Source organism: Mya arenaria, chromosome 6 (genome assembly GCF_026914265.1).
Source record: "Mya arenaria isolate MELC-2E11 chromosome 6, ASM2691426v1".
In the NCBI taxonomy this organism is placed as follows: domain Eukaryota; kingdom Metazoa; phylum Mollusca; class Bivalvia; order Myida; family Myidae; genus Mya; species Mya arenaria.
Genome location: NC_069127.1, coordinates 71824897 through 71848386, shown reverse-complemented (window position 1 = coordinate 71848386; position 23490 = coordinate 71824897). Strand labels below are relative to the sequence as shown.

General features: G+C 35.4%; 1 protein-coding gene across 2 annotated transcripts in view; it reads left to right on the top strand.

Moving 5' to 3' along the window:
• Positions 1-22392, top strand: part of LOC128236631 (radixin-like) — a 33862-nt gene extending 11470 nt beyond the window's left edge. Inside the window, exons 5-15 of one of the 2 annotated variants that reach the window (XM_052951613.1) lie at positions 4491-4595; positions 6167-6336; positions 8850-8933; positions 10094-10240; positions 12178-12274; positions 15570-15675; positions 16835-17002; positions 17950-18110; positions 18432-18633; positions 19193-19296; positions 19526-22392. In XM_052951613.1, coding sequence (XP_052807573.1) covers positions 4491-4595; positions 6167-6336; positions 8850-8933; positions 10094-10240; positions 12178-12274; positions 15570-15675; positions 16835-17002; positions 17950-18110; positions 18432-18633; positions 19193-19296; positions 19526-19690 — 1509 coding nt within the window. In that variant the 3' untranslated portion in view covers positions 19691-22392. Of the gene's footprint in view, positions 1-4490; positions 4596-6166; positions 6337-8849; positions 8934-10093; positions 10241-11366; positions 11464-12177; positions 12275-15569; positions 15676-16834; positions 17003-17949; positions 18111-18431; positions 18634-19192; positions 19297-19525 lie in introns of both variants that reach the window. The other variant, XM_052951612.1, reaches the window with a different exon arrangement.
• Positions 22393-23490: the final 1098 nt, after the last annotated feature.

Below are 23490 nucleotides of genomic sequence, written 5' to 3'. Positions count from 1 at the left end.
ATGATCTTATATATATATATATATAATTATAAAAGGGGAGTTTGTTTTGTTTTCCTTTGTCTGAGTTATGCTTGTGTACATCCACGATTTTAGGCATTTTGAAGCTATTTTTTTCATCTTAGGGCCCTTGCCCCATTCACAAATAGGTGGAAAAATACTGTTGACAATCACTCTTAGGTACATGGCCCTTCTTTAGTTGTATTATGTTAGGCATTGATTTGTTATTTTCCCCAACCAAGACAAGGTAATTATTCCATCAACTGAAAACTGGGAATAAACTTCCGTTACTTTAAGTAAAGTGGTTACGGAAGTGTGTCAATTCATTATCGATACAGGCAGAAAAAAGTAAACTGAAATGGTTTACAACATTCAATCTTTGGGGCCTTTTACAACACTATCCAACAGATAAAATTATGTAGTTTCAAATACAGCTTTGTTCCTATTCATTAAAAAATTAACATCCTTGTTTCTAGATTATGAACAATAACATTCAAATATTGTCAAGTCCTGTTATTGAAGAAATAGGGTGATATCTGCTATGTGTTTGGCTGCCTTTGTTGTTTTGCTTTTACATTTAGAATCAGATTATCTTTTATACATCAGTGCCTCTGATAAGCTGCATGTTTGCTTATTTCACTCAATAGAAATTGCCAAATACGAAATTAATTTCATCAACAAGCGTAAAGGTGATGCAAAACGTTTTAAAATCACCCAAATACTTCACAATTTATGCGCAAAAACAAATTTGGATGATAATTAAAGCCTGCTTTGTTTGCTTCAGGTTTTCATCCGTTTTTTGTATTACACACATGCTTGAAAACGACAGCAATTATAATTTTGCTATGAATCAAGTGTTCAGAAATCTTCGTCAGTTAGGCGCTTCAGCTTTCAAGCACAGAATTGGTGTGAGCATTGTCAAAAAATGCTGAGACGTGGACACAAACATCATATTCAAAAATCAAAACCTTTCATTTCTTTAAGAGGTCAGATGCAGTGTTCCCCCATAGTCTGTTTATAAGTTTATTCAAATGACAGTGTCACTAAAGCAGTTCATACAGCTGAATCAGAAAAGAAAAAAGCATGAAGGCAATTGCAAGGTCATAGCATTAAACCTATGAGCAGTCGTTCTCATGGTTGATTATCACTAGCTGTTAAACTATCCCAAATCTGAGTGCTGTACCAAACAGTAGCTTAAAAATGAGTGGGCACAAGAGGGCACCCAAAATGTTCTGAGGTATTTTAACCACAATACTCATTTCTAATAAATCATTGTTAAAACACATTAAAATGTCAAAATACTCTATCAATGTTATGAGTGAAATACCGGATTGCTTCAAATCTTTACTGGGGGCACTGATTCATTTCAATCAAGAGCTTGATAATGTCTTTTAGTAAGCTGTACATGTATGTATGTAAATTAACTTTTGGTTTTAAAGCAACTGTGCACCAGATGATCAATTTGCAAGAAAAAAAGAAAGTTGTCGAAAACTGTCATAAACTTGGTATTAATGTGTACAATGCATTGAAATTTATTAACTGAAGTACCACATAGTTTACAATTTATTAAAGTTTAGCAGTTATTTCATATTTTTCCATTGAAAAAGATTACTGGGTATGTCTACCTAGTAGAATTCATTCCTTATGCGGGATTGGCTAGTCGGTGTTATCATGTGATATTACCGAGTTAGGTGTATAGCATAATTATGTTTACTCGATTAGAGTAAGCCGTCGTAGCTCAGTGGATACGACGCTGGACTGCAATTTTGGCGACACGGGTTCGAACCCTGTCTCCGACACAGTTCTATTGAATAATTGTCCTGAGATTCGTTACAGAAAAAAAACTTCTTTTGGTGCCAATCTGGTGTACAGTCCCTTAATCATCTGTAGGGCATATAAATGCATATGAAGCATTTGTTTCTGCTGTGATTTGAATAGAGATATTCCAAGAGAATTCCTGCTAGGATATATTGCAGATCAAAGCTCCAGATGTTGAAATTGCTGTTTTTTTCTGAATGATCAACAATAACAGTCACGGCAAGTTTCTGCACATTTCAAATCCCACCCTTCATCTAATCTGAGTTATGAATAGGATGAGAAATAGAAATGAATAATGGAAAAGCAAAGGAAACGAGTTAGCGAATGTTACCGCCCTGAGTAGGTGTATGTCATGTAACCAGGCAGGCCTGAAATGATTCAGGCATGTGTGTTACTCTGCTGTTTTGTATCTTATCTTTATTGTGTTTGTGCAGTAAACAAAATCTAAATATTTTCCTTCATGCTTACAATTAAGATAGGCTCTGTTTGTTCAGATAAACAAATAAATCCACTTGTTTTATGACTTGGGTGGGAAAAAAGTGTGGGTAGGTCTTAAACTGACCAGTAGTGTATTTGTGCAGATGTGGTTTTATATTTATACATTTGAGTGAGTGTATGAAGTTCAAGATGGGAGTTGACAGCTTACAAATAAAGTGATCAAAGTATGTATATATGACTCAGGATCAAACTTGTAATTATGAGATCAATGGGGATATGTAGGTTGACAGGTTGTCCAATCTCTGGCCCTGGGGGTTAATCTGGATGCTGGTTTGACCAGTTTGACTGACCACTAACTGACCACCCGATGTCTGTAACATTGTGACCTCCTACATAATGGCCTTTTGTGGTGGGAGGTGAATGGCTTGTTTGTAACTGGACATGGCACTGATTTTAGTCCACATGTAACTGCCCCACCCCTTGTGTCACTCTCAGGGTCTTCTGAAGCCCACAAACAAACATTGAAAGTTTATAGTTTAAAACAAAGGGATTGACACATGATTGACAATGGTACATGTAATAACTATGGAGACATGTTAGTCACCTAGACAATTATCCTTGACACTGAATGGCTAGTGTAAGAATACATCAATTATAATGAGCATTAAGACAGTTAAATGAATTGACATGTGTTATAATGAGCATTAGCCCAGTTGAATAATTTGACATGTATGATGTGTGTGGTGATTTAATGGTCATTTTGTCCCAATAGTTGTGAATAAGGAATGAACCGACATAGCTGTCTTGCTAAGCTTGTTATCAGCAATATTACTAAATATTAGTCCAAGTGTTGAGTCAAAGTAAGAAATGTTTACTGACCTACGGGAGATTCACTTTATTTATAGGACATGAATAATTTGAAAAATAAAAACCCCCTGTTGTATACCATTTAGTTTTTGTAAGCCTTTTATAATTTGATTGGCACTTGACACTCTGAGATTTCAGAATATGAATATTCTTTTTGAAAATGCTGTTGTCCAATCAAAATTATACATTATATATATATATAACATACACTTAATCTTAACTTCCTTGATCTAGCGCATTTTAAGTATGTGTCACTCTGTGTTTAATTGTTAACTTGTTTGTCCTTCACCTTCTCCTTGAAGGAATTTATTGTAGGAGAACAACTGGTTATAATATGCTATCTTTCATAACAGACATGCATGTGAGAAAGATATTATGTAAGATTGCAATATATGCCTTTACTTTTATTGTTCAAAGTCAAGTATTTTATACCATACTAGTCCCTTATTAACATTAGAAATGTACTTCAAAATTTAATTGGTAGTTAAAACACACTGGGTATTTTCAGCTTTTTTCATATTATTTTAAACTTTTGTTGTAACTGTACATTGTAAATATCTAGCCATTTAAGTCATAATAGTGTAAATTGCATTCCATGCATATATCCTTAAAGCAATTTCATTGACATCGTATCACTAACTTTTGATCAACTCATAAATCTGCCCTAGGAAATAAAATAGATATATTTAGCAGCATAATTGACAAACTTTATTTTAATATCCCTTTCATGCAAAAACAAATTTCCGATTTAGGCAAGTTTCCAGTATGAATTTTTTTGTGGGCATTAAATCAAATTTCAGGACTTGCAAAACAGTGCTTAAATGTAACTTGACAGAAAACTTATAAAAATTCAGCTTTAGCCTCTGTAAAGGTCATCAGCCGTTGTTGTTGCTGACATATTTTGTATAAGCCTCTACCCTATTGTATAAAACATTTTTTATATCAGCCACTACCCTAATGTATGATACATATTAGATATAAGCCACTACCCTAATGTATGATACATATTAGATATAAGCCACTACCCTAATGTATGATACATATTAGATATAAGCCACTACCCTAATGCATGATACATAATAGATATAAGCCACTACCCTAATGTATGATACATATTAGATATAAGCCACTACCCTAATGTATGATACATATTAGATATAAGCCACTACCCTAATGTATGATACATATTAGATATAAGCCACTACCCTAATGCATGATACATAATAGATATAAGCCACTACCCTAATGTATGATACATATTAGATATAAGCCACTACCCTAATGCATGATACATAATAGATATAAGCCACTACCCTAATGTATGATACATATTAGATATAAGCCACTACCCTATTGTACCTTTACTTCAGGTGATGAGCCAAGATGTGAAGAAGGAGTCGCCACTACAGTTCAAATTCCGTGCCAAATTCTTCCCAGAAGATGTCTCAGAAGAGCTTATTCAGGAAATCACACAGGTACTGGGCCCACATATGGGACACACTGAGTAGCCAGCAAGCATTGTTAACTAACCATCAATCTGGCCAGAGTCTTTTCATGAATTTTTAGTTCTTCTATTTTAGAAGAAAAAACATCCAGGCTTTGTCATAACCTTGTTGCCATTTTCATCATTAAAAACTTAAGCAATGGCCTTACTCAAAAACATTCAAATTCAAACTTGGTACGCATGTTTCCAGAGACAATATGCACAAGTTTAGCAAGGCTAATAACTTGGGCTTAAATCACTGTTGAGTAGACCGCTTTATTGACTGTAAACGACAACAACAGTCTAGCATTGGCTTTCACTCTGCGACTCTTGTTGTATTTGGCAGGCTGTTGAAACATAACAATATTTGTAAAAAATTTGCTGGACATTTGCATGATAATCACTAGGAAGTATCATGAAATTGACAACAAATGGCTCTGGAATCAGTTTTGACAGGGGCCTAAGCCCTTGGCCTGAATCACTCGGACTCGTAATTCATTTTCAGTTTTTTGCGGATCAGGATTTTTGGTATAATCCCTGATGTTTAGACACTGTAGGAAATCTATAGTGCAAGTCTGATTCTGGTCAAATGATTGTCAGGCTGTAAGGCATTGAAATTAATTAGTGTTTTAAAAGACAAATCCCCACAAGGTAAACTCATGTGACTTCAGGAGATTTCATTGACTGTTTACTAATAACCTGAAAATTGCTGGTTGGAATAGACTAAATGAATAGGTGTGTCAGACAGGGCTATATCTTAGGGTCTAATTTCCATTTCTGTCACTGGCTTTCCAATTACTGTCTTCCCCAAGAACAAGTTTGGTTGCCGAAAAGATCGAATCTCTATTAACAGGTTGTTAGCGCACTTTCTCAGCAATGCTATTAGACCAAACAAAAATAATGCTGTGGTTACGGGAACATTCTGACAATAAGAGGCTAGGTAGGAAGGAATAACATTTTATATCTGAAAAACATTTTTTTTTGTAAATTTATTACGTTGAGTCTTGACTTCATCAAAGATTTTTTTCCAAAAAATAAGTAGAGTAAGTCTTAAAAACAGGATTGGTGGATAATGGGAACAATAAATTCATTCTGATAGGCCTAAATATATACACTTCAGCTGGAAAATTGGCAAAGAAATCTGTTATTATGTAAAGTGATTTATTGCAGCAAACCATTTTGGGCCATTTATTTTATTGTTATTGTTCAGAAGAAGGAAGAAAAATGGATGGCTCGGAAATTATAGAAGATACAAACATAAAAGCATGTACTATCAGGCCAGGATTCATTAATTTTGAATTCTGTATCTTTTTAGCAGGAAGAACGGGACTAGCATTTGCATCTGCTGGAAATGCTCTTTTTATATTCAGGGATCTCTGGCAAGCAGCAAGTTGTATAACCCAAGACTTGATTAAACAATTTTAAGGACATGCATTTGTTAGCGAGCTGTTGCTTCAAGTTCTTTAACAAAATATTCAATTGCCAGTTGCATTATTTTCAGCTGTACAATTTTACCACCAAGATAAAGATATGGTTTTAAATAAACGGTATGTTTCCTTTCAGAAAATGTTCTACCTGCAAGTTAAGGATGCAATTCTTAATGATGAGATTTACTGTCCGCCGGAGACATCTGTTCTGCTCGCCTCGTACGCTTGCCAGGCAAAGTTCGGCGATTACAACACCGACGTTCATGAAGCCGGATTCCTCACTAATGAGAGAATTCTTCCAGAAAGGTACCCAGAATTATAATTTTTGGAGCACAAATTTAGGGTACAGTGCTTTTGACTGTTAAACCAATGATGAATGATCTAGATCACAAACAAAAGAACCTGTGGACTTGGATTCAATATATTCTAATAAAATTCCTTAATTATCAAGGGCTGTCCATACTTGTGTGCTTATACAAGTTTATTCTTGTACTTTCAAAGTAGTTATGAGGGTATTGGGTTTTGCAGGAGTTCTATTAGTCTTTTTTTTCTTGGAAAAAAAATCCAGGAATTGTGACAGCATCAGTGTTCTTGTTGGCATACACATCTGTGTTTTCGTGCAAAATCATTAACTGTGGCCAAAACTCAAATCGCTTAAAATATTCAAATAAAACTTGGTAATGGTTGAGTTTAGCCCCGATTCAAAACAAGATGAGCAATATTATTCGCTATGCAGCGATCTTATTGTTTAGTTATCAGATCTTGGATAGAATCAGTTAGGGTGAAAGCTTTGGCTGCGTTATGTTCATTAGGATCAATAAAACCCTGTTTTCTTCTTTGATTTAGGAAATTACCAAATTAGAACAGCATTATTGCCTGGTTTATATGTCAAATTAGATTTTGCAAGAATTTTATTATATGATAAAGATATTTATTTTGGAAAATGTTGATTAAAAAGTACATTTCACCTGATGGTAATTCATTAAGTCGAAGACAGCTTAGCCCAAAGCTATCTAGTAGTTAATTTATTTTAGTGGTATAAACTTAATATGGTGTGTTAAATAACAAGGACGGGTTTAATTATAGTAAAGATTTATTCAACAACAGTCATGGTGTGGTAGTCAGTTAATGTACATTTCTTTTCAAGTTAGAAATAATTTTATGGGGTCCTTTTTTCATGATTTTATAGCTTTGGCTTATTTCATGAGATCTAAAATTAGCGACATTATTACTTTATCATCAGAAATCAAGTTTAATCGATATTTTTCTTGGTTTTACATTTGCGACTTCATTGATAAACAAAATATTGCCAAAATATTAAACCCTCGTGAAATTGAAGCAGTGTTCAGTATTCTATGCTGCTTATTTAAATGTGATTGCAACAGTTCAGAAGTCAAGTGGAAAAGAACAGAAATTTATCATATAAGACATCGTTTTTGACTTAATCCTTCTGACTTGAGTAGATGTAAGAAATGCTGTTACAAAATATTACAATTTATAACTATATTAATGTGAGTCAGACGTTATATGGTCCAATCCTCCACTTGAATGTTTGTTTCATTTGTGTGATTGTTTCATAACTATCTGTATAATTGTGAATTAGAATGCAGTAACAAATGTCTAATCAATGGTCCTGTTGCCCATCAAAAATAAATACATAATTCTTCAGTATCGCAAACAGTTTGAAAAACCTGATAATTCAATTTATGAAACAAGTAACCATTTCCCTGTAACACTGTGGACTATTTTGTTTCAAAGCAAATAAATATGTAGAATTTGGATCTTGACTGTGCATTGCAAATTTGAATTTAATTTCAGCTTTTGTATTTATAATTTACAAATGCAGGTCAAACACTGCCTTGCCTTTGAACCTCTGTTTGTCGTCCATTTGCAAATACATAAATTTAAGAAGATACAGTGGAAACTCACTAAACCGGATCTACACAAAACCGGAATCCTGGGGATACTGGACTTTTTTCAGAGTCCCGGTTTTCCCCTTCTATTTTCAATGTAAAATAATCCCTACAAAAGCGGAACCTCGGAATTCCGGATACCGGACAAAAGATCGAGAAAATCTGTTAGTTGTCAACGTAATTTTACCTCACAAAACCGGACGTATATTTGTTCAAACATGTCAAAATGGTTTTGTGTATTAGGAATTCGCGAATCGCGTGTCACTTTGTCACTTTGTTTTGACAGCCGGTGCGTTGTTAAATATTGCACCTCTGATGTTGTGTTAACTCGATAATCGATAATGATGATTGCGCTGTTGATTGACTGCTGCGTGATAATCAAACTTGTGAAAAGAAAATTGATTGAAACATTAATTTGTTTGTTGCAGAAAATAAATAACTAGAAACGGTTATTAAGTGATAATTTTGGAGGGTTGTTTTATCTGAAGACTATTGAATCAAATTAGAGCGCTGCGCTAATTAAACTATCAAACATACTTAACAAGCATGTATATTCTATGCATTATTTCAAGTTACTTGAACCATTGTTGATGTAAAATAAATGTTATCTTTATGTGTTTTCATTTTATTCCAGTTTTCAACTTCCCTTTAAAGGTTAATATTTTAAGTAAACTTACTCCGTACATCAAATCCTCACTAAACCGGAATCCTCACTAAACCGGAAATTTTGCCCAGTCCGAACCTTGTCCGGTTTAGTGAGTTTCCACTGTACCTCAATTAACAACAATATAGCAATATTAACGTGTTATGTTAAAGTAAAATAACTCTGTTTTAAACATTATAAAAACGTATGTAATTTCTGCAGTCAAATTAGCTGTTTTCACTGTTGATGCATACAAATTTCAGAGTGTTTTCCCAGCACAAGTTGACCCGGGACCAGTGGGAAGAGAGAATCAAGAACTGGTATGCCGAGCACACCAGCATGCTCAGGTATGTAGGGACATGACCTGGTTATAGACTGTCAAGATATCACATTGGTCAAGGGATTTGATTGAACAGTGTTCTCAGTCCCTTTGTTTATTATCTGCCCCTTGTACCATATTGGTGTGCATTTGTTTTTGTTTTTTTAATTTGTTAATTCTCAAATCTAAATGGTTATGCAGGGCTTTTGCTGTGTAATTAGTAGCGTGTGGATCAATTTAAACATAATTATCTTCTACTCGAACTACTTATTGAACACTGTCCTTGGTCCTTTGGTCTAAGAAACTCACTTGGTCCTTTGGTCAAGGAAAATACTTCACTTGGTCCTTTGGTCAAGGGAAATAACTCACTTGGTCCTTTGGTAAAAGGAAATAACTCACTTGGCTTTTTGTTCAAGGGCAATAACTCACTTGGTCCTTTTGTCTAAGGAACTCCCTCGGTTAAGGGAATTAACCCACTTGGTCCTTTGGTCAAGGGAATTAACCCACTTGGTCTATATTTACACACTTTATTTTCACTGTGTCACAATGAAAATGAGACTATGCAAGCATTTGTTCACAATGAAAGGAGACTATGCAAGCATTTCATTAGAAAACCTAGTCTTACTCTATTTTGATCTATTGGGGTATTTTGTATTTGATGCTCTATACATTTCCACGCCACCTAGTGGTAATACTATTTACATTCCAAACTTGTAACTGCTGACAGATGAAAGAAAATGCTACGGCTGGGTGTTGTTTGTGTTGATGTATGATCAGTGAGTAATTCTTGTCGACTTGAAAAGCAAATAAAATAAGAAAAAAACAAAAAAACACAAACAATCTTGAATCATCCGTGCATGGCAACTATTTATGGTTGATCATTGATGAAAGTTTTCTCAAAACATTGCTGTCTTGACACTTCCGTCCATGGGAGAAGTTTACCATCATAAAAGTAAATACTTGATACAGAATTACTTACACAAGTTTTGCTTCTTTACCTTTATTTAACGTTTTTTTAGGTCAATTTCTTGTGATATTGACTTCAAACTGGGAAAGAAGGGTTTGCTAGATACATTTCATACAATACATTTTAATGCTGTGTAAGTTTTTTTTTTTTTTGAGTATATCCATAACACTTCCCAACCCTTTCCCTATCAGTTTATTCATAGAAAAATGTTTGTTTTCCAGAGAGGATGCGATGATGGAGTACCTGAAGATTGCCCAGGACTTGGAGATGTATGGCGTGAACTACTTTGAAATCAAGAACAAAAAGGGAACAGATCTGTTGCTCGGCGTAGACGCACTTGGTCTCAATGTTTACGAGTTTTCAGACAGGTGAGTGTGTCCCTTGGTATGGTATGTCCGTCTGTCTGGGGAGTTCAAATGTCAGGACAGTATGAAGGGTTGGTAAAGCTGGCCCACGTCTAGTAAATGTCGCCCGTCCAGATATTGGATGCTGCGCGGGAGCCATTTTCATTTAGCATCTTAAGAAAATCTTCGATATTTTACATTATTTACTATTCTAAATTAATATTTCAAAGAAAAAAAGTCTGGTTGTGATAGTCCTGGCATTGTTTTGTTGCAGTACATGCCAATCCTTTAACATAGGCCATACTCAAAGACTGTTCAAGATATTCAAATTAAACTTTATATCAGAGACAATGAGCAAATGTACAGCCTGGCCTAAATCATTAACTTTGACTTTAATAATTTATATTGACTAATGCACCATTTGTGACTGCAAAACAAAAGACGACTGCAAAACAAAAGACGAGTGTTGGGAACCCTCCTCAGCTCTCTTGGTTGTAATAATGGTAACATAAATCTATTTTGATACTGTACTGTAAACCAAACATTTGCTACTTGTGAAATAAATTGGTTAAAGATTATTGTCGATTTCAAGGCAAAAAATCTTAAAGATGCTTTGTGAATAAGACTTGTGATATTCATTTATGATATTATTTCATTTAACAGTCTTCCTACTTCTTCTTTCACAAGAATATTATAATTCCTATACACTTGAGATGTGAAAATGTTACTGCATTGTAGTGATTGTATTACATTTATGATTTTGTTCCATGATAAAACTGTATCCTAGTAGTTATGATTAATGGATCATATATGAATAAGATCGTGATAATTTCACAAATGCATGATAACATTATTTAGTAATAATTTAAAATATATAATTTCTATCATATTATATATGAATACCTAAATAGAAAACGTAAATTCCAGTGGTCGAAATTAGCACTAGCCCAGAAGTATGCACTGATACAATGCTTTCGGGGCGTGTTCAAATCTCCGTTTTAGCATGGCCTGTGGCAAGCATTAGTTTAAATATTTGAGCTTAAATATACACAAAGGTCTAATTTCGATGACTGATATTTCCCATAAAGTTTTAAAAAATAAAATTGTTTCATAACTAGAGCATATTTGATATGAAAGATTTCTATTGCAGATTAACGCCAAAAATTGGCTTCCCTTGGAGTGAAATTAGAAACATATCATTTAACGACAAAAAGTTTGTCATTAAACCAATAGATAAGAAAGCACCTGTAAGTAAATACATGATGGTTTTGTCATATTCAGGGCTGGTGTGTTTGGTAGTGTGGTCTAGTTTGACTCACGACTTTGACATGATGATTTTATGCTATTTTTATTTATCAAGCACAAACTATATGCAGCTGTTTGCCTTTTTGTACACAATTGGAGATATTCTCTGTCATCAATGAGAATAATGTTACAAATTCAGTAATGAAAAATTGGAGAAAAAATAACTCCATGATGACATTTGAAACTGAATTAGAAAATTGCTCTATTCCTGAGATAACTTACTATCACCATGTTGATAACACAAATATTTTATCAAGATATGAAATATGTGGGCTGCCCTACCCATGTTATAAACTAGGTGTCCCACGAACAAAAATAATTTTAAAGTATTTAAGGTCAACTCTTGAGTCAACATGATCACAAGACTTTTCAACAGACTTGCATTCCTTGTGGTACTTACATAGATCATACGTCAACAACATCACCAGGAAAAACACACCATTACTTGGGCAAAATTTCATAAGGGATAAGTAAAGAAAGATACATCTTCCCAAATAGTCTTTTTCTTGACTTCTTAGCAAATAATAAAATACTTCTTCAAAGCTTGTAACTCTGTTGAAAGGTCTTACACAGTAGTGTAGTACGTATTAACTCTAGTTTGCCATTTTAATATGCAATTTATTGTAATGTCATCATTGTGAAATGTACATTTGCAGACTAACGCCCAAAGTTGGATTTCCGTGGAGTGAAATTAGAAATATATCATTTAGTGACAAAAAGTTTATCCTAAAGCCCATTGATAGAAGGGCGCCAGTAAGTGTTGAGCCCGGGGCTCGAAGTCAAGATATAGTTATATATAACCAGAAACATGCAGCTTGCTTTAACCACCAATACACTATATGGAACTCCAAGACTGGTAATGCACGATCCTAATTCAGTTGTTATTTTTTGTTCGACATCAAATTATTTTAATAATTTTATAATGCTTGGAAAATGTATTGCAACAAACTGTCCTTAACAATCCTAGAACACTTATTGAATTAAACATCTTCTTTAATTATTGACAGGATGCTGATTTTTACATAAACTTGACATTTATTAGCATTTTTGAAAACACTCAAAGAAATTGAGATGTAAATTTTATGAGAAGTCTTGGAGTTTTCATTGCATATTCTTTCTTATCATTGATCCAATGTAAATACTCAAAATAACTGAGATAAATGTATTTGTCTTTTTGCAATAGTTGTGTTTCAATTACCTCTAAAAGCAACTTGTTATTGACAGACAGGAAGCATTTCAGTTTTTGAATTTTGATAGCATCGCCAGTAAAGGTAATTTTTAGCTCTACTGGCCAAAGGCCAGAAGAGCTTATGCGATGGTAATGTGTACGTAGTATGTTCGTCCGTGCGTCTGTAAACAATTGCTTGTGAACACGATACAGTCTTCATTTTTGATTATATCTCAATGAAACTTGTACAGTATCTAGATATCCATTAGAGCTTGGTTCCTTTCGAAAACCAGCCAGATCCGCCCATGCATGCCTAGATTATGGCCCTTGATAGTATAAAAAAATGCTATTGTGTAAACACTAGCTTGTGAACACGATACAGTCTTCAGTTTTGATTGTATCTCGATGAAACTTGTACAGTATTTAGATATCCATTAGAGCTCGGTTCCTTTCGAAAATCAGCCAGATCCGCCCATGCATGCCTAGATTATGGCCCTTGATAGTATAAAAAAATGCTTTTGTGTAAAAACTAGCTTGTGAACACGATACAGTCTTCAGTTTTGATTGTATCTCGATGAAACTTGTACAGTATTTAGATATCCATTAGAGCTCGGTTCCTTTAGAAAACCAGCCAGATCTGACCATGCATCCCTAGATTATGGGCCTTGAAGGTATTAAAATATCAGTTCGTCTGTAAACAATTGCTTGTGAACATGATACAGTCTTCAGTTTTGATTGTATCTCGATGAAACTTGTACAGTATTTAGATATCCATTAGAACTTGGTTCCTTTTGAAAACCAGCCAGATCTGCCCATGCATGCCTAGATTATGGGTCTTGAAAGTATAAAAAATGCTATTTTAAGCTAAGTCTATTTTTAGCCAAGTCTACATGAGCGAAGTCTATTTTTAGCCAAGTTTACATGTAAAGTCACAATTGCTTGTGAAAGTTTGTTCAAATTATGCCCCTGGGGTCATTACTGGTCAGTACCAGTGCGGCAAATGCAAACGACCTCGGCGGAGGCCCAGGGAAAGTTCTCTTTTCTTCGTAAGGGACGGACTTCCCCCCCCCCCTCCTCCCCTTTAAATTGGGAAAATTAAAAACCTTTTTGTCTGAAACCGCTATGCAAATCCTTGCTATTTTGAACAAGGCTTTATTTAGTGGTCCACTACCATGGTTGTTCAAATTATTCCCATTGGGTCAAAACTGGCACTGCCCTTGGTGTCACAATTTTACTTATTTAAGAAATATTTTCAAAATCTTCTTGTTTCAAACCACAAGGCCCATACCTTTGATATTTGTTGTGGAGCATCATATGATGCAATTGAAAACATTTGAAATAATGCCCCTTGGGCAAAAGCTGGCCCCACCCCTTTTGACTTATTTATTAATCTTTAAAGCTACAGTAATGAAATTTTGACCATGTGTACAGTTTTGCAAACAAGAATTAATGTTGTCCTCGGATGTCCTTGACTTTGACCTTTGACCGACTTTTTATTTTTAAAGCTACAGAAATGAAATTTTGACGATGAGTACGGTTTTGAAAGCAAATATTTTTTACCCTCAGATTACCTTTACTTGGCACATATTAAAATAGCTCATGCAACTAATCTGCTTACAACACTTCCTGTCCTCAGATGTTGAACGTGCAGCGTTTTTAGCTAACCCAAACACTAAAAGTGAACTATATATCTGTTGCCTATTACTCAAACGTACATGCTCTGGATCGAAAATGACCAAAAGAGCCATGCCAGTAGAGCATAGGCCCTTTTGGGCCTCTTGTTTAATGCTATTTCAATTTTAAAAAGATCGAACAATCGTTTTAATTGCATGAAGGATAATTTTAGACTAATATAAAAAATTACCACTTATTTTCTCACGATAATATTTCACTTAATTCCTGATATTCAATGTATAGTGTACCATGTATATATTTAAGTCCTAAATGTATATTTCAAATCTATATTATAATTATTATATGATACTCCTACGAAGATTATAATTATGTTGTATTCATTAACACAACATTATTACACTATCCATCAATATTGTCCTTCAAAATTGACCATATTCAGGCCATCTTTTGGAGTTGCACTCCCACAGATCGACCCTTTTGACAATTTTTTAATTTTGCCTTGGAATGAACCAATTTTTGTGTAAATGTCTGGAAACCAGTGATATACGAAGGCTGACTAAAGGTTTGATAATTTTTTTCATATTTATGGTCAAAATTTAATGTTTTAAAGCGTTTCTAATGCATTATATTTCTGGCTGTTTTTCTAACAATTGAGATCTGTTCTATTGTGAGTTATCTTATATAGTTATCTTATATGACTAAATTGATGCCAAAATCAGCTGATTCTGAGACAAATTTAAAAAAAAAATGTTAAAGCAGTCATTCTGTGAGAGTGCAGGTTTAAAGAGGTTTTTATTTATGTCTATGGCATTGCAATGTTAGGTCAATGGACTATACACCAAATACAACACCATAACATTTGGTTGAAAGAATACATCTTGACTAGACATACTATTCAACAGTGATGAATATTTAAGCAAAGGTGATTTGTCTATGGTCAATTTTCCATGCAAAATACATTCCTGTCCAGTTCCTGTTAGTGTTCCTTCTGCAAAAAGTTTACCCAGCTGGTTCCCAGTTGTCCTAAGCATCCCAGTTGCGTTGACGTGTGTGGTGAAAGGCTTTGGAGTTACAAAAAAATGTTATAAATTAAATTATGCTAGATGTTCTTTCTCGCTCTCAAATCTTCAAAACACAAGAACAATTTTGTATTCTTAGTTTATTCTAATTGTTTGGTTTTTGTTTTGTACATTATTTTGAAGTCATCATTACTAATATTCCTTTTATAACATTATTTCTTTGTAGGACTTTGTGTTTTATGCTCCACGGTTACGAATTAACAAGCGTATATTGGCGTTATGTATGGGCAACCATGAATTGTACATGCGCAGACGTAAACCAGACACCATAGGTAATGACTTTGTCTACTAAATATTGTGTTAGAAATTGATATAAGATTGATCTATGTAAAACATAGTTTTTTGGTGTGTATCAATCAGACATGGATGTTTCCCTTATTATCATTTAAGTCCCAAGGTTTTTTCACAGATGATTTCTTAATGTCTGTGTTTCTCACATTATGGTTTAATGTCTCTGTATTTCTCAGATTTTGTCCTTATGTCCACATGTTTCCCAGATTATGCCCTTATGTTCCCATTATCTTGGATTATGCCCGAATGTCCCAATGTTTCCCATATTATGCCAGGTTCCCGGATTATGCCTGTTTGTCCCCATGCTCCCTGATTATGCCCTTATGTCCCCATGTTCCTGGATTATGCTCAAATGTGCCCATGTTCCCCGCATTATGCCCTTATGTCCCCATGCTCCCGGATTATGCCCTTATGTCCCCATGTTCCTGGATTATGCTCAAATGTGCCCATGTTCCCCGCATTATGCCCTTATGTCCCCATGCTCCCGGATTATGCCCTTATGTCCCCATGTTCCTGGATTATGCTCAAATGTGCCCATGTTCCCCGCATTATGCCTGTATGTCCCCATGCTCCCTGATTATGCCCTTATGTCCCCATGTTCCTGGATTATGCCCTTATGTCCCCATGTTCCTGGATTATGCTCAAATGTGCCCATGTTCCCAGCATTATGCCCTTATGTCCCCATGCTCCCGGATTATGCCCTTATGTCCCCATGTTCCCGGATTATGCCCTTATGTCCCCATGTTTCCCGCATTATGCCCTTATGTCCCCATGTTCCCGGATTATGCCCTTATGTCCCCATGTTCCTGGATTCTGCTCGAATGTGCCCATCTTTCCGGCATTATGCCCTTATGTCCCAATGTTCCTGGATTATGCTCGAATGTCCCTGTATTTTCCAGATTATGCCCTTATGTCCCCATAATTTTGCAGATTATGCCCTAATGTCCCCATGTCTCCCAGAATATGCCTTAATGTCCCCATAGTTCCTGGATTATGCCCTGATGTCACCCTGTTTCCCGGATTATGCCCTTATGTACCCATGTTTCCCGCATTATGCCCTTATATTTCCATGTTCATAGGATTACTCCATAATGTCCCTGTAAATGACTACCCTAATGTTCCTGTATTTTCGGTTTTCAGAGGTTCAGCAGATGAAGGCACAGGCCCGGGAGGACAAGATGGCGAAACAGACAGAGAAAGCCCGCCTGGACATTGAGAGACAGAAGCGTGACGATGCCGAGAACAAACGCAAGGAGCTCGAGGAGATGCTGAAGAAATACCAGGAGGAGAGTGAACGCAATAGGAAAGGTACAGAGTAGAAATGTTTTTCGTATGTGAAATTGTATGTCCTTGTACTGAGAAAAAAATAAGTATGTTTATCTTTACTCTTGGTTGGTTAAGAGTATGATCGTGTCCTGCCAATGTTTACTTGTTTTGTATTTTTTATTTAATTACTGGTTGACTGATCAGCCAGATTTTGTAAGTGCTGTTAATATCATGAGGGATTTATAACGGCCTTCAATTGATCTTTTTTAAAAGAATCAGTTAATATAGTGTAATTACTAATATCACATCAAATCAGTTTTTAATTAAGGAATGTTGATGTTATTGTAGTAATTGTACTTTAGGAAAAGCATGAGAGACCATTATGCTTGTAATTGCTTGTATATCAAGATATTAATGAAGGCCTTTGAAGAATCTCAACAGCACACACTTCACAGTATACAAATTATCATGTTGTTCTCATCATTCAAGTTCGAATTTAATATGGAAGTGTTGGTGATTCCATGTCGTGTTATAGACTCAGACTAGTACATACTTCCTGTTGAAAGCAATCTGAAATGATGAAGTGGTACAAGCGCCCGCCTCTCACTCAAGTGGTCCTAGGTTTGATCCATTTCGAGTTTGATCCAAATCAGGTTTTAGGTGTCTGAAACTATAATAAAATACTTGCTTATTTCAAAGGATTAAATATAAATGCTGGTCATCCTATTTGTTCTCTTTCAGATTTCAAATCCCTGGTAGTCTTATAACCTTTGTTAAAGCCACAAATTACACTACATTTTTATTGTACTACTGTTTTCATATTTCTGATGAGCCTAAGATATTTCTAGGGGTTTATGCTGGTCATGGAATTTTAGCTTTGAACAATCTAACAATCACATTGAAGCACCCTTTACACAATAAAGAATGAAATTAAGCTGTTAAATTCATTAAATATAGCATAGGAGTTATGCTTGGCCATTGTGTTTCAGCCCTGGAGGATTCCAACAGCCGTATCGGACAGCTGGAGAAGGTTGTAGATGATTACAACAAGGCCCAGGAGGACATTGCCGAACAGAGACGCAAGGCTGAGGAGTTGGAGGCTCGCCTACAGGAAGCTGAACACATGCATGTCGAGGAGAAGTTGAGACTCGTACGTACTTCTGTTGCAATTAATCTCCACTTTTTGGAGCAACGAATGTGCATGGATGATTTGGAATATCATAATGTACATTATGTGGTTGTATAATATGTGCTGCACTGAAAGACTAAGAGGCTGTAAATATGGTGATTTATGAAATAGATAAATCAAATAAATGTAATATAACTTAGGAAAACAAAAGTTAAAATTTTCATTATCTGGAAGCATTTAAATGTGTGGATGATAGGTTGATGGCATACGTGTCTACCCGTGTGTGCAAATACCTTTGCTCATAAATCCTCATTTATTTACACATTTCCTCTCTGACGACAGGAGGCTGAGTACTTGGCAGCAAAGGAAGAGATCGAGAAGAGTGAGAGCCAGCTAGCGGAGCGTGACAACATGATGTCTGACATGCAGGTGCAACTTGCAGAGGCCCGGGATAAGGCACAGCAAGACCAAGAGGCTCTGCTGAAGGCCATGGAGGAGATGCACGTGAAGGAGAGCAAGGAAGAGGATGAAGAGGAACATGGAGGTATGTGTGCACGTGTAACAGGGTCGGGCCCTTAGGGTTATGTGAGGTCGTTTGAAAGAGGTTCTCAGGGTTTTGTTAGTTAGGGGTCTTCAGAGTTAAGTATAAACAGCATTTTCCCATCTATTTTAGGGGTCAGGGATGATCCTCACTGTTATGTGAGGGACGGGGTCTTCATGTATATGTGGGGAAGGGTTGTCTGTAGTGTTTTATGATGGTTGTCCTCATGGTTAAGTTAAGGGGTGTGAGTATTCCACTGGGCTATGAGAGTGGGGATAATCTCAGGGTTATGTGTGGAATGGGGTGGGGGTTGTGTTGGATCTACAGGGTCAATATTTCAAATGATTATCAAACTTTAGGATGAAACATGTCATATCCTATTAAATATTTAGAGGCTTGATTTTTACACCGCATTTAGCACTTCTAGCTTAATAAGCGATGTTACAACCAGGGAAGTCAGTAAATATGCCAGCTCTTGACAGCACAGGGACAGGGAACCTAAATTAAAATCACCATATATATATATAAAATTATTACAAACCATGTTTGCTCCATGTTATAGATGCAGAGATGCAGGAGTATGATGACATGGAGAACATGCCACGACCGGAGGAGGATCGGGAGATTGAGATTGAGAAGAACAAGCGACTCCAGCAACAGCTTAAGGTATGGTCCAAGTTCACTGTGACACTGTCTCTTGAAGAAAAAAGTTTAGGTGTTCACCTTTCACCTTACAGGTTGTATTTCACTAGGCATAATATCAATAGTTAATCAGCTGTTATCAATTACAGTTTGTTAAACAGTGTTAGGGGGAACAACCATTTCATGAAGTAATTTCTGTAGGGTTGAAGAAAGTTAATCATGCATAAAGTTTGAATGACCCAATGTTTTACAGGAGCTTGAGGCTGAACTGATCGAGAAGAAAGACGACACCAAACAGACACGTAACGATGCGCTACACGCGGAGAACGTGAAACAGGGGCGTGACAAGTACAAGACTCTGAAACAGATCCGAGCCGGAAACACGAAAAAGAGAGTGGACGAGTTTGAATCTATGTAGTGTTGCTGGAGACTAGATTATAGACTAGTTTATAAATATCTGCATGTAGCAAGACTTCCCATTACAGACTGGTTTATCTGAAATATGAATATCTGCATATAGTGAAGACACTCCATACAACATTATCACAAACATTTCTATGCGACTTCTTGGCAAGCTGATATTTTTACACTACAGTTATAGGTTATATCATTTTGATCATGAGCAAACTGTGCTCCGGTTTATTCAGTTTCATCATTCTGTTATTACCTATCTCTTAGATGCACTTTGACTCTAACAATTAAATACAAGTTATGACTGTGAACTCAAGCTTTTACTGTTCTAAAGCAAGGCTTCATACCCACATGTTCAGGTCTATTTATAAAGTCTGCTTGGGATACACATGTTAAACTCTTCAAGCAGAGTCCTAAAATTGCCTTCTCTTTATATAAAGTAACATGTTTCCAACTGTATTTATAGGTGATACCGATAGATGGATTATATTCACTTGTATTCCATGATTTGATTGCTTGTCATAATAATACCACATTCTGTGATTACAAAAGCCTGGTGTATTGTGATAAGAAGCTGATATTACCTTATTTAGAAAAGAAGATATTTTTATCGAAAGTGCCAGTTTTTAATTTTATATGCAATTGCAAAATAGGTTTATGTATGCTTTTTTTGCGACGGTTAACAAACCATATTTCTGTACTTTCTGTTTGAAACCCCAACAAAAACAACACCAACTGGGCTACTATGTATGAATAATAATCAGTTAAATTTGGGTTTTGTTATTGGCTAGATATAATCTGGTGTTTTATGCTTGTGTGTGTTTGCCTCTAAGAACAAAGTTGTGATATAGCCTTTATATTATAATCCACTTTAGGAATTTATATATTCGCTTAATTCATTTTTCTTCTTCCGGTTTATTTAGATTGTTAGTTAATATACCAGTTTTGTTAATTGAATCCTTGTTTCATGATTGTGGACTATGTTGTATTTATTTACCCAAGAGAAGATAGTGCTTGAATGTGTGAAATAGAGGTAATATGGTGGTTAAACTATGTTGCAAGAAACCTACGGGACCAAAATGCAACCTTTTTGTTCTCTAAAAAAGCAAACAGTGGTATGATCAAGTACCCACAAATAATGAAAGAAAAAAGTACACTCACATGCGAGTTATACGAATGTCAAAGAGTCTCGCAAATGTTATCATAACAGTTGGCGTCTATTTATGTCTTGGTGCAGGTTAGTATCATACAATGCATATTCATTTTTGCTTTGTCATTTTTTGTTGCGATTTTCCATATTCAATTCTTCCAAAGTGTGAATAGAGACTTTTATTCAATCTGAAATAAAGTACTGCACTTTAACATTTTGAAAACAATGTTTAGGATTATAGTAAAGGTGCTTGATAATAATTTAGGTTTATCATTGTAAAATATCCCCTTAAGGTAAAATTAATAGTAAAGGTTTTCTTTTTTATTGAGATGATTGTGTTCAATCAATTATCATTGTACAGTATCCCCCTATCATTCTAATGTGATCAAATTCATTTTTGCCAGAAAAATGTTGTATATTGCCACATATGTATTTGCTAGATAGATTTGTATAAATAATGATCATGCAATGTTTATGATGCATTGGTGTGTGTATGTAAGTGTGATGGTTGTTTAAGGTATATTATCTGAAAGCGATGAAGCTGTGTATTAATTTTGTTAGTGGTACAGAATCTGGAGATATTTATTCTGCTGCTAAATAGCATGCAGAACTGATGAAGTGAACTGAATACCATGAACTAAATACCGCTGTGCTGTGATTGGTTGTTTGGCTGTAGATGGAAGATTTGTGCTATAAGGAAGTATCTCCAGGTTTTCTGTGTTATATTTAGTTTTTTTAGTTAATTAACTTAGGTTATATATTATATGGATAATTTTTCGTGATGTGTTTTGTTTTTTGTTAAGTGGAGTCCATCCAGTGCTGTGGGGGGCAGTAACTCCTTTAAGTGCTCGCTTGGCGGCCTAGAGGATGTGGCCATAGTAGTCGGACCTCATAATGAAAGTTTAAGGATTTTGTTTTGAGCTGTTTTATCTATAAATGTGCATAAAAAAGGAATGTGAATCCCCCTTAATAAGTGGGTTTGCAACTCAGCATGGGCCCCTCAAGCTGTCGAGCTGGCTTCCCTCTGAGTTTGGCCTTCACAAACACTGGAGAGACACCACGCTATGCAACATTTAAACAGAGATGTACTTACTACTGGTATATTGACTTTAATAAATCTGATTGTCATGGTGAAATGTTTGTGCTTTTTGATAATTACACACCTCTATGTATTTTTGTTCATGTAAGCAGTGGGTAACCTTATTAAATGTATAAAAACTCTCTTACTCAAACACTACTTGATTACATTACACCAACGATGAGTTTTAGTTATTAATGCACTGTTTTTAGTAGCAAGTTTTTATTTTTGAAAGAAAATTGAAAAAAATGCCAATAACCAGCTGACTAAAGCACTGTATCTCGGCTCGGATTGGCTTTGCTGGTTTGCCTGTTTTTGACCACACCTCTGAACTGTAAATACACCTTCTGGCAGAGCTTTTCAGTCGGAAAAGGACAACGATTGTTGTTGCACTATTTTCAGCAAATTGATTTGACAGTAAGACACGTGTATTCTTTCTCTATTGAAAGTAAACTAATAAAAATAAACCATTGAAACGTTTTGTTCTGTATTACTATATGAGAACACATGTATTGTATAACCCTATATATCTGAGGATGTATAGTATTCAATAGTAGTAAATGATTTGTTCTTGGATGTTATTGGTAAACCCTATTTTTCATAGGGCATAGCTGTAGTATGCAATGTGATATGAAAAAAGGTATCTCCCTGATCTTTGAAACCTCGTTTTACATCTGACCCTGCCTCAGTATAGGCTGCAGACGGTCTATTTCATGGTGGATATTGTGGGCATGCGAGGAGATGTCATTTATGATACCTTAAAAAATCGTGGGGTATTGCATCATATACATTGAATCTGATCAGAAGCTTTGGAATGAAATTTTACATTCAGTATCTCCTACGCTATATTTGCCACCACTTGTAACTACTAAGAGAGCAATGTGTAGATTCAACATATGGTAAATGTTTGACCCTGGATTAAGGTCAAGGTCACAATTGATGATAAGTTGATAACAATCAATAGCTTTACCACTCAACTTTGAAAATAGTTCATGAAGTATTTCAATAGAGATCGGTACCATTTTACCCTAACATTTCTGATTAAGTTATTTAAGATAATGGTAGATGAGCTGTACATTGGACATGTTTGACCCCAACTATAAGGTGACTTTGACATGTTCCGACACAACTGAAAGTACTTGTTCCAAACTTTATAGAATTACAGAGGGTAATGTTTATTAACCAGGTTTTCTCGAAATTCCAATGGGCGGGGGTAGGCGTCAAACTCACCTATGGTTTTAAATAGCTTGAGTTCACATATTGCGACCACACATGGTCATAGGAAGGTTTTATAGAGACCTTTCATGGGATTGTGTTTGGGGCCCCTAGGGTTAAGGTCATGGTCACTGTTATTAAGAATAAAAAACGGTTGGTACTGAATAACTTTAAGAGTTGACATACATGTATCGTGACCAAACTTGGTATAAAGAATAGTTTATGGCGACCTTTCATGCGGTTTTATTTGGGCCTATAGGGTGAAGGTCGGCGTCTAACGCATCTATAATATTGAATAACTTTAGTAAGGGTTGTCATATTATGACCAAACTTGGTTATTATGAATAGTTAATGGATACCTTTC